Raw genomic sequence first — 11,092 nt, 5'->3', positions numbered from 1 at the left:
GGTTCCTTGGTCATCCTAAGAAAGAGCCACTCGCTTACAAAAACTCTTTAACCCATTGAGTTTCTCAAAACTGAAATCGGTAGCTTTCAACCTGTGGGTTTAAGGTCCAATAGAAACGGGAGTAGGGCTAAGTTTAATATATTGTCATTCTCCATCATGAAATAATCAAACAATTCTAAAATTGTAATGTACCTACCGTCAAATGTGTCAGCATACTTGACCAGCTCAAGCAATTCCCGTGCCTTCCCTTCAGCAGCAGTATTCATGAAGTCAAACTTGTCATAGTTCACCAAGATGGCATATAAGTAACCAAAGTATCTAGTGTAAACCTTCTTGACATTGGAAGTATGGACATTAAAGAACGGTGACAAAGTCATGGAGTTGTGACCCTTGGGTACATAGTAGCACCTAGACGTGGGTTTGGAAATAACATTATCATACACTTTGGTGTAGAATTCTTCTCCATTGAAACTAGTAGGTGACTGGTCCAACTTCTTCAAAAGACTGATGTGTTCTGCAGTCAACTCGACGCCTTCGCAAAGACCTGACAAATAACTGTTGTTGTTGCTGGTGTCCACCGTAGAAAAATCAACTTGCATGTGGTTGTCTTTCAGTATACTGTCATCATTGGGAACAGCGATGTAAACTATGTGATACTTGGATCCTTGCATTGAAAGTTTATAAACTGGAACCTTGATGCAACCACCAGGGTTTGCCTCCTCTAATTTCACACCATCAACTGTTCTCACTAGATACATTTCGGTAGTAGCAGGTGCATACTTCCTCAACTCCATGTGAGGAAAACAAGTCACTTTAGTAGCCACGACCTTCCTAAATAGGTTCTTCATTTTTTTTTGGATTGGACTTAGTTTTCTAACTGATTTTCTGAAATCTTCTCTAGTCTGGCCGGCGTTGGTACTTTAATAAATGGGAATGGCTTTCTGGTTCTGCCTTGGGTATGTATCAAAAGCCCTTCAACATAAGTATAAGTTTCTGATAATTTAACAACATCGAGATCGAAAAGTGGTGCTATGGCTGAGCTAACAGGTTGATCATAAGTATTCGCAGTTTCTTCGACATCACTAAATTCGTCATCTTCTAACTCATCATCAAAAAGATCATGGGTTGGTGCAAAAATCGTCATTGCTGAGGAAAAAAATACAAAAGGAAAAACATATTTCAAGGAATGTTATATAAATATAGAAATGTTTCTAGAAAATGTGTCGACCGTGTATTATTCCTGTTTGGGATTAATTATACCCCCTTTCTATTTTAGCCGAACCCGGTGTATAATTAAAAAAATATAATTAGATGGTGTACTATTGTCTATTGTCTCAGTGCGAAATGGTTCCAGCCATGTTACCCCAGGTAAACAATATTTCTCCTTTCAGCTTTTCTACGCGTTTTTTGGGAACCTGCGGCGGGTCTATTCTATAAAAATACGCGAGAATCACTGGTAGCACCCGAAAAAAGATTTTGAAATTTTTACAAGTTAGGCATCCAACCTGTAAAAGGTGTATATTCCAAACTGTAAAGTCAGGTCAATTTTGTATGAGGGTTAACAACTCAAGCTCTTTTACTATGGGAGCGTAACCTGTAAGGGTTAACAACTAGTACATTCGCACCAAAATCCAGGGTTAACAACTCGCGTTCTCAATTAGGCAGGTTGACAACTAAATCGCGAGTCCCACTCCTTAGGACCCGATGGGGTTCCATCAGTAAAACCATCAGTGTTTACTCCATTAGATTCATTCATACCATCTGAAACTCCACTATTGGAACCCGGTGTACTTCCAGGTATGGAGCCATTAGATTCAGGTGGAGTTTCATTCTTGGATTCACTATTACTGTCTTTGTCGTTTGTTTCATTTGAAGTTTCTCTAATACCATCTGATCCATTATTCGTTTCTGCTAGCTTTTTCTCATCGGAATCATCGATGGAACCATTTCCCAATACATCACCGCCATAGTTCCCTTCACTAGTACTTCCTTTTGCACCATCAGGTACATGTGTGGACCCACTATTGGATTCAGGTGGAATACCATTGAATTCAGATGAGGGATCATTATTGGATGAATCACCGCTGTTATCTCCATTCGATACATTTTCTCCTTCTTCTGTTCCGTTTGATCCACTCCCATCTGGCTGAGGTCCACTTTTGGATCCATCATCCCTGTCGCTTCCATTTTTTTCGGTTATTCCATCTTTAATTTCATTGGATCCACTGCCATCAACCTGATCTTTGCTATCGTTCACATTGTTAATTTCATTAGAAGAACCTTCAGAATTACTACCTGGAGTTTCTACTTCCTTATCATTACTTCCACCTTCAGCGATATCAGGAACTTCTTTTTCCTTATCAGCGCCACCTTCAATGATACTAGGAAGTTCCATTTCGTTACTATCACTATTACCACCTCCTTCGGCAATACCAGGAAGTTCTACTTCACTATAATCACCAGGAACTTCTTCCTCTATATTACCACCTTCATCGATACCACCAGGATTTTCTACTTCTTTATTGCCATTGCCACCTTCAGCGATATCAGGAACTTCTTTTTCCTTATCAGCACCACCTTCAGTGATACCAGCTGTGCTTTCTACTTCATTCTTCTCATTACCACCTCCATTTTCAACATCATTACCAGGAACTTCTACCTCATTTTTATTACTACCCTCGCCACCTTCAATGATACTAGGAAGTTCCATTTCGTTACTACCACTATTACCACCTCCTTCGGCAATACCAGGAAATTCTACTTCATTATAGTCTACGGGAACTTCTTCCTCTATATTACCACCTTCATCGATACCACCAGGATTTTCTTCTTCTTTATTTCCATTACCACTACTACCTTCGATCGTACCAACAAGTTCAACTTCATTCTCATTACTACCACCAGGACCCGGGACTTCATTATTTTCACTACCACCCTTGACGGTACCACCACTAACTTCTACCTCATTCTTGTTGTTATCATTTCCACCGCCAACTACACTAGGAAGCTCAAGTTCATTCTCATCGCTACTACCTCCACCATCTGTACCAGGCACTTCCACTTTATCACTATTATCACCTGCTTCAATGAGATCAGGAATCTCTACTTTTGTAACATTATTTTCATCGCTATCATCTGTGTCTATAATACCTATATCCACTTGATTAATTGCATTAATATCTGGAAATTGAGAAGATCCACCGTCTTCACAACCATTAGGTGGTATAGTTTGTCCGATAAAGGGAAATTTCTTACAATCACAACCTGTAGTGTTAGGTCTTGGGCCGTTATAAGATAAAACCTTTCCATTTTGCAGAACTTGAAATGATTTCACATTATACCCACTTCCAATAATAATAGATCTATAAGGTATAAGTGAAAGCTGTAAACGACCCAGCTTGTCAAAATATTGAAAATTATTTCGGTTTAAATTATCATCAAATTTGATTTCATTTTGGGCCCCAAAATTCATAAACATGTAATTATTAACCAAAATACCCTTAATCCAAACACTTGTATATTCTCCCATAACAAATACTTGGTCTTTTGATGAGTGGACTGAATGAAGCTCACAACTACTTTTCTCTTCGAGATAAATACAACCACCACCATTTATTTGACCTTCAGATTGAATGTAATTTTGGTTATTTAGTATAATTATGCCACTATTTTTGACAATAAGACCCATTCTAAACTTTCCTGGACTTTGAGATTTGTTGTTGATTATAATTGTTCCAGTATTGGTCCATCCTAAAGTTCCGTGGATAGTGGAAGATGCAATATCACGAGTAGTTGTCTCACTTTGAAATAGTATTGTGCCACTATTTTCAAATATAGCATGGTATATTTTCATTTTCATTGCCTTTCCATGGTTAGCATGAAACCTGGCAATTCCCTTGTTGTTAAACGAGGACAATATATTTTCCAGCTCAATATTAGTTCCAGTTTTCGTAGTAAAGGTAATTGCACCTAAATTGTCGATTTCTTTATGGATGCAAATATTTTCGTTGCCAAAAAAAACCACATTTGCGTCCTCGTTAATAAAAACACTACTATACAGGTCATCATAAGGCATGTTGATTTGGTGAGTTCCCGAAATGACCTTAGTGGAGCACCATGCCATTCGCAAAAATATAATTAGCCGAATTATCCACATTTGTTTCAATGACTAAGCAAAAGATATTATGGAGAATTACTAGGCCATATTTCCTTGTTTATATAAAAAGTGTTTCAATCTATTCATTTTCGTTTATGAGACCCTAAACACAATTGCAATGCAAATGTAACAAGGATTTTATTTCTTGTTTTATTTCTTTTTTTTTTGATGATATTCTTTGCCTGAGGGAATGTTGCTGCTGCAAAATAGGTTATAATTGAAACAACAAATCATGTATCTGGTTCCAGTTAAAAGCTGAAGTACAGAGATGGAATTTGTATATGAGCTCTAAATACGATCCCAAAGCACATTTTATCTTTGATATTATGTTAGGCTTGAGGCTATATATGAAATAGTTTATAATGATACATTCAAAGCTTGGCATGTTGTATAAAGAGCTTAAGTTTAACACATACTTGTAGCATAGTTTTGGGGTACTAGGACATTTGTCAGATGAATAGTTGCAAGTTGGATATTCATTTGGTTGTACGTATAGTTAGCTTCTATTGAAAATGGCATTGATCAATTAATCTTTTTTTTAGCAGGGATTGAGAGAATAATTTATAAGCTACAATTACTTTCGGGATTGGTTCGTGTATTTCCTACATTTTTTTCTTGTTACATTCTCATTTTGCAGTGTTGGTTTGAATATTTTCTGACTGCAAGTATACGACACTTGGTTTACAGGTGGATCAGACTTAGTAAATTTAGCAGCATTTATATTAGTACGAGCTGACAGAATTACTTTTTGCGGGAAGTTCTGTCTACGATAATCTTCAAGCTTAAAACATATTTGACTAGTGTATATGCTGTTTAAATCTTCAATTGTTCTTATACACTGATAATATTCCTTTCAATCTAATATTTAATTTTTTGTAAACACTGGTTGGTTTTAAATTTGAATTTAGTATACATGTTTGTGTACCCTGCAGATGTGGTGATGCTCATTCAGTATACTATATTTTGTGTTTTTTTGTCACTTTTTGCACAAAAAGTCAATGCAACGAATATTACTTTTATGGAACCTAATTATCTAGTATTAAACTAAATTATTAAAAGATAACCAATCTTGACCGCAAAATCTAGAGAAACCAAGTCTACACTAAAGGCATAAGTACACTAAATAGCGCGGGGAAAAACTCCGACCGATCCATCGGATCTTATGCACCGCGGAAATGTTCCCGCAAAAGAAAAAAGAACCAAAAAAATAAATCATGTCATCGGTACTTTTGTGATAACATCGCAAGCCTTGTTCTTATCACAAATTGCTTGCTACAAGTATTCAAACTATTAATCGTAAATTCATCTATATACCCCAGAATAAATAAATATTAAAAAAACTAAAATTATGCCTTGTGTTCCTCCTTAAGGGATTCTTGTTCATCTAAATATCTCTTCCATTCTGGAACAGGAGCTGGTTCCTTCTTCTTTAATTCAGCTTCATGTACACTCAATAAAATGGTACCCAATAACAATACAACAGTAAGGGCTTGGGCGTAAACTCTGGCTTGGACAATCTTTTGAGCTTTAGTCATATATTTATCACGGTTGACAAGAGTCCAAGATCCATATAATGAAGCAGCCCAGGTAGAAATAATCAAGGAATATTTGTTTTCATTCAATTTATGCAAGAATTTATCAGATGGGGATAATTTATTATATCTTTCCAAAGCAGCGGCTTCTTGTTTCTTCAAGTAATCAGAACGGTACTTATCTTCATCGAAATCAACTGAACCTTGATCAGCATAGAAAGCACCAATAGTAATGGCAGGCATGGCGTAAATGGCGGCTCTAACGGATGAATTGAATTTAGCATATTGTAATGGTTGTTTTGTTTTCATATATTTAACAATACCAAACCCTACGGCAGCACCAATAGCACACCCTTTCAAACCTTCAATTAAAATATGTTTTTGATGTTCGTACTTTTCTTCTTCTGTGATGATCTTCATGGTTAATTGTTGTCGAATTGACTTGTGATAAAAAGAATTCAATTGAAGTTTTTGTAATTGGGATTTTTTGGTTTATTTATAGTGGAAATGTGAAGCAATCACGAAAAAAAGAAACAATGAAAAAATAACCGTATGATGTTGATATGACTTACGTTTTTAGGCGTGCGGGAATTGCAACCAAACTATGAGTATCCGGGGTTTGGTAAATAAAATTTTCCGCGCGGTTATTTAACCAGGGGGTTTGAAAAAAAAGAAAAGACAAGGAAAACTCCGGAAAAAAATAATGGGAACATGACATTGTCGGACGATTCCGCGATAAATTAAGACCCGACTTAGTACTGAAAAGTTTATATCGATTGACTCATGCAGAATAAACTATATAATATTACTTCCTTCTGCCCATAGTCCGACGCTTATTAATGAATAACAATTCACTATTTTGTGGAGGTCTGTTAGTACTGTCCCTTGTTCCATTGAGTGTACTTTTATTATCTTGCGACCAAACATCAGGATTATAGTATATGTCCTGTTCAATCAACTTATCATTACCCAAATAATAAATTTCAAGAAGATTCCCAAAATTACAAATTATGGACTTGAACCCGTATCTTTCAATTGCGTTTATACGTTCATGAGAGAAATCTCGGTGCTTCTCGCCTTCAATAGTGGGAAGTTGATAATAGCTTCTCTTACCATCTGATACGGTTACGATAAATCCTTCATAAATATCATTCAATGATTTGGATCCAGAAGATTTACCATGCTTTCGTCTGTTTCTTAATGAAGTCAAGCATCGATTTTCAACCAATTGATCAAATTTATCACCGGATTTGACATTAGCCACCATTTTTTCTGATTCATCTCCTTCTTCGTCATTATCAACCTTGTCCTTTTTGATTATCCCAATAATCATATTTACATCAGTCATTTCCCAACTAACCACATTTCTGAACCAATATTGATGTTCAGATACGGCATTAAACCCAAGACATCTAATTTCTCGAGGATCTCTTTCAACTCTTAAACAAATGTTACTTTTCGACCTTTGTTCATCAATCTTATATGTTTGAGTGATAATAGTACTGCTATCATAATCTTCATAAACAATTGACAAAGCTTGTATAGAGGCACATCCACAAAATTTACAATGGGTAGGTTCCAGGTGGGTTACTCTAAAACTGTTTGGTTTAAAGTTAGCAATATGAAATTGTTTCAACACAATTCCCGTTTGAATGTCAATTAACTCACAAACCAAGTTTTTAACAACAACAATCATACCCAAAAATTCAAGTGGAACTATGCATGAAACATTTAACTTCAATCCTTTAATTTCAGGAGGTGTAGCTTGTGGTTTTTCTTTATACATTGATGTGAAATCATTGGCTGATGTTGAAGGGGCAATTGCAGTTGAACTGGGTCGAATAAATTTGTTTTCTTGATTATATTGACCTTGTTTAATGGCTAATTTTCTAAATTTCCAACTATTATTTATCACAGTTGCAACAATTAAATCTGAATTGCTCATTTGGCAAACAATTCTATCATTAATTCTAGGAGTTCGTATTTTCTTGGCAGAAAGTATCTTCAAATCAGTTTCAGTTCCGTAAATTGAGGTAATCATGTTGGAAGATTTGATTTTACCATCGGTACACGAATACACAATCAATTCACCTGTTTCCAATATTATTACAAATTCATCTTTAATCAATTGAGAGTCTGGTATAGGTGGTGTGGCCTCTCTAGCAATCTCTCGTTGTCGTTCACCAAATGATTTCATAGAGATTGGTGGAGGTGGGTAGTTACCATTTATTGAAGCATCACTTCCTCTTCGACTAGGTGTTCGGTTTGAGAGCATTTTTCTTGCCAAGAATCCAGGCACGGTTTTCTTTCTAAAGAATGATTCCAAGATCTTTGGGTGTTTATCCCGTTGGCCAAGAAAATCATTATTTTGATGCATCCAAGCAAACAGCATGTCAGTTCGATTAAAACATTTAATTATTCCAAATTTAAAATTGATCAATACAGTATAATCTCCATCTTCACTTATCGAAACATGATTAATTGGCCAAAATTCCTTATCATTGACTTTGCTGGAAATATCTGTAGGTTTGGAAGTAGAACTTAATGGGGACCAAATTAAAATTTTGTGATCTAATCCGATAGTAACAACAAACGAACATCTTGGATTGGTTTTGATTTTCACTACATCAAGGGAATGTCCATTTTGTAAACTAATTGAATTGAAATGCTTTTCATCGGGAATGAAATCTTCGGTTGAAATTGTGCTGGTAGGTGAGCTTGGTGGGTTAAATCTAAATATAATCCCAGCAATTGCAAGTATGAATATCACAATCAATATATATTCAAGAAAGTAAATTGCCGTATTTGAATTGTAGATAATTTCCAAACTATGCAATTCAATTATTGCATCATCTTTCTTTGGTATGATTAATGACCAATGAATAAAAACACCAAGTAATTGTAGTATACCTACCCCATACAATATCAACTCGGTTGTTTTAGTAAACTTGGTTCGTAAAAAGAGCTGACCTAATTTATAACGTAAAGAATCTTCATGTGGTCTTGCGTGTGAGGGATATTTCAATTTCAACAACATTGTGGAAAGTGCATTAGTACTATTTGAATCTTCTATGACATCAGTTAACGACACTTTTTTCAAATCAACAATTATAATTCCTGCAATAAAAGTAAGTTCCATAACATATTCAAACACCAATGCTAATAAGCAAATTTGGCTAAAGTTGAATAATTTGGATAATAGGGATTGTAGGAGATACCCTTGGAAACAGCAATATAACACACCAGTTCCTAAAAGAACTACGGATACTAATGCAATAACATTACTCACAAAAGTTTTGGTAACCATTGGAAGTCCTTTAAATCCACTATAATATCGATATAATCTCTTGTGTAAATCTGACTCCTTTGAATCAGTTAATATGTCAATTGAATGGAAAAGAACTCGTGATGTAAACATTGCCACTATGAAAAATACCTGCAACCTTGTAAATCTGGTCAGTGGTTCCATGACTAAATTCCAAGTTTGACATCGATGAATAAAAGTGTCGATATTTATTGCCGCCACTGTAGAAATAAAAACATTGATGATCCAGCCGGCTAATAACCCAACATTGGACCTAATATTATGATTGTTGGCAATGGATAAAAACATAAACACAAGAAACCCTGATACTATCCCGTAAAATATCAAGTCACTGAAAGTAAAGAAATAGTGGGTGTATGAATACAAATTGTTGTGGACGAGGAAATAGTCAATAAATGCGAAAATACTTGAAGTATCATTAAAAGTCATCAGACTTGACAATGTCAATTCGGTATTGTTTAGATGTAGTGCACTTTTGTGTAGGATAAACACGTTCAAAGATCTTGCACTGTCTATAATATGGTTTGTTTTGCCCAATTTATTAAGGAATAAGAATGTGGTTAATATGTTCAAGTCGTAGTTTACATATCGTACCAAAGCGTTTCTGAAATGGCTGGGGTTGTCAAGGGGAACAAAATCAGTCAAGGATATGATACAGGTGGAATCAATAGACTCCTGAAATTGTTTAACTTGTTGCAAGAATGTATAATCAAGGACATTGTCATGGGAGATTATCACCTTAGTTAGTGTTGTCCGTCGATCTACCTTGGTGAAATCACAGGTATTTGCTAATTCATATGTGTTTTCTAAAACTCCAAACTGTGTTGCCAAATGTGAATTAAATTGTTTGATTGTAAAGTCATATAATACATCGAAAGAAAGGGTGAACATAACTAGCGAGGGAATCATGATAAAGAGTGACGGGTATTTGAGGATGGTGGTGATGACCCGTATTAGAAACGACTTTGCAAGCAAAGTTGGTTCATTCTGACTCTTCATATTTCCATTTAAGTAAAGACAATCCAAGGAAGAGGGTAGTAAAAAAATTTTAAATGTTAAAACTTGGGGCAAAATGTTCTATTAATTTGGGCAAGACAATAACCGTGCTTAAATCCAACTATTTTGTGACTGAAAAAAAAATGTTTCTGAAATCTTAACCGGATTTGCGTCGGATCAAAGGCGGGATACCACATCGCTTGTTTACTACACTTTATATATTTATACTATTATTTCTTACCTAATGATGTTATATTCAATCCATTCATTTGGACAATCATATCATCAATCTTACCATCTAATAAACCATTGGCATATTCGTCTCTGGATGCAGGATCTAAATACTGTTGTATTTGAGCAAGTCTAGAATATCCTTCAGTACAGAATCTCAATTGAATTTTAACCACACTTTCAAATGAAGGATCCAAGTATGGAACTCTTAATGCAATTAATTGTGGTAACTCGCTCTTTAATTGTTCGTTCAAATCTTCATAAATTTCCTTGGCAACTTGCAATTCCTTTTGAACTCTTGGTAACTTACCGGCATCTTTTGAAGGTTTATCGATTAATCTTCTAACTTTAGCCTTGCATTGGTCGTAATCAATCTTTTTATGAGCTCGTTTCTTAATTGCCTCATCAATTTCAAGGAAATAATTTGCAAATTTAGTAATTGGATCTAATACAGTTTCTCTAAATGGACCATCCAATTGTTTAACCGTTTCTTCATCAAATTCCCGAACACATTGCATATAATAAGTTCCAATATTGTTATTTTGACCAGGCCCTTGCTTGGATTCTTCATATAAATTGGAAACAATCTCAGCAATTGTAACTTGTGAGGCAGTAACAGCACGTAAAGAGTCTAAATATCCCTTGACTGCCTTTTGTAAGTTTGTACCGGCAGTTTTCAATACCTTGTATCTTCTTTCTTCTATGTCGAAATCCTTGTCCATGGTTTTATCCACATCTTTGACTGTAATTGATTGACCAGCTCTGGTCACTGCTTTCTTGAATCCACCCCAAGACATTGTCAATTGATATGAATGGCTTAGTTTTAGTTGTGTGGGCTAAGTTGCCGTCTCA

General features: G+C 35.4%; 5 protein-coding genes across 5 annotated transcripts; all 5 read right to left on the bottom strand. All coding sequences in view use genetic code 12, as the record gives it.

Annotated features, from left to right (window-relative positions):
* Positions 1-86: 86 nt before the first annotated feature.
* On the bottom strand, positions 87-758 carry SPAPADRAFT_53063 (uncharacterized protein; the record flags this gene model as incomplete). Its single annotated transcript, XM_007377946.1, has 1 exon — positions 87-758. One exon carries the CDS (start codon positions 756-758, stop codon positions 87-89), a length of 672 nt encoding a protein of 223 aa, XP_007378008.1.
* Positions 759-1,657: 899 nt separating this feature from the next.
* On the bottom strand, positions 1,658-4,184 carry SPAPADRAFT_69054 (uncharacterized protein; the record flags this gene model as incomplete). Its single annotated transcript, XM_007377945.1, has 1 exon — positions 1,658-4,184. The coding sequence occupies one exon, from the start codon at positions 4,154-4,156 to the stop codon at positions 1,658-1,660; it is 2,499 nt and encodes an 832-aa protein (XP_007378007.1).
* A 1,256-nt stretch (positions 4,185-5,440) lies between these two features.
* On the bottom strand, positions 5,441-6,134 carry SPAPADRAFT_63858 (HIG1 domain-containing protein; the record flags this gene model as incomplete). The annotated part of the gene is made up of 1 exon (XM_007377944.1): positions 5,441-6,134. The coding sequence occupies one exon, from the start codon at positions 6,106-6,108 to the stop codon at positions 5,503-5,505; it is 606 nt and encodes a 201-aa protein (XP_007378006.1).
* Positions 6,135-6,443: 309 nt separating this feature from the next.
* On the bottom strand, positions 6,444-8,481 carry SPAPADRAFT_63856 (uncharacterized protein; the record flags this gene model as incomplete). The annotated part of the gene is made up of 1 exon (XM_007377943.1): positions 6,444-8,481. One exon carries the CDS (start codon positions 7,961-7,963, stop codon positions 6,494-6,496), a length of 1,470 nt encoding a protein of 489 aa, XP_007378005.1.
* A 1,596-nt stretch (positions 8,482-10,077) lies between these two features.
* Positions 10,078-11,091, bottom strand: RVS161 (amphiphysin-like protein; the record flags this gene model as incomplete). The annotated part of the gene is made up of 1 exon (XM_007377942.1): positions 10,078-11,091. The coding sequence occupies one exon, from the start codon at positions 11,035-11,037 to the stop codon at positions 10,240-10,242; it is 798 nt and encodes a 265-aa protein (XP_007378004.1).
* Between the last annotated feature and the right edge of the window lies 1 nt (position 11,092).

Source organism: Spathaspora passalidarum (assembly GCF_000223485.1).
Source record: "Spathaspora passalidarum NRRL Y-27907 unplaced genomic scaffold SPAPAscaffold_8, whole genome shotgun sequence".
In the NCBI taxonomy this organism is placed as follows: Eukaryota; Fungi; Ascomycota; class Pichiomycetes; order Serinales; family Debaryomycetaceae; genus Spathaspora; species Spathaspora passalidarum.
This window is presented reverse-complemented; position numbering and strand designations above follow the sequence as displayed.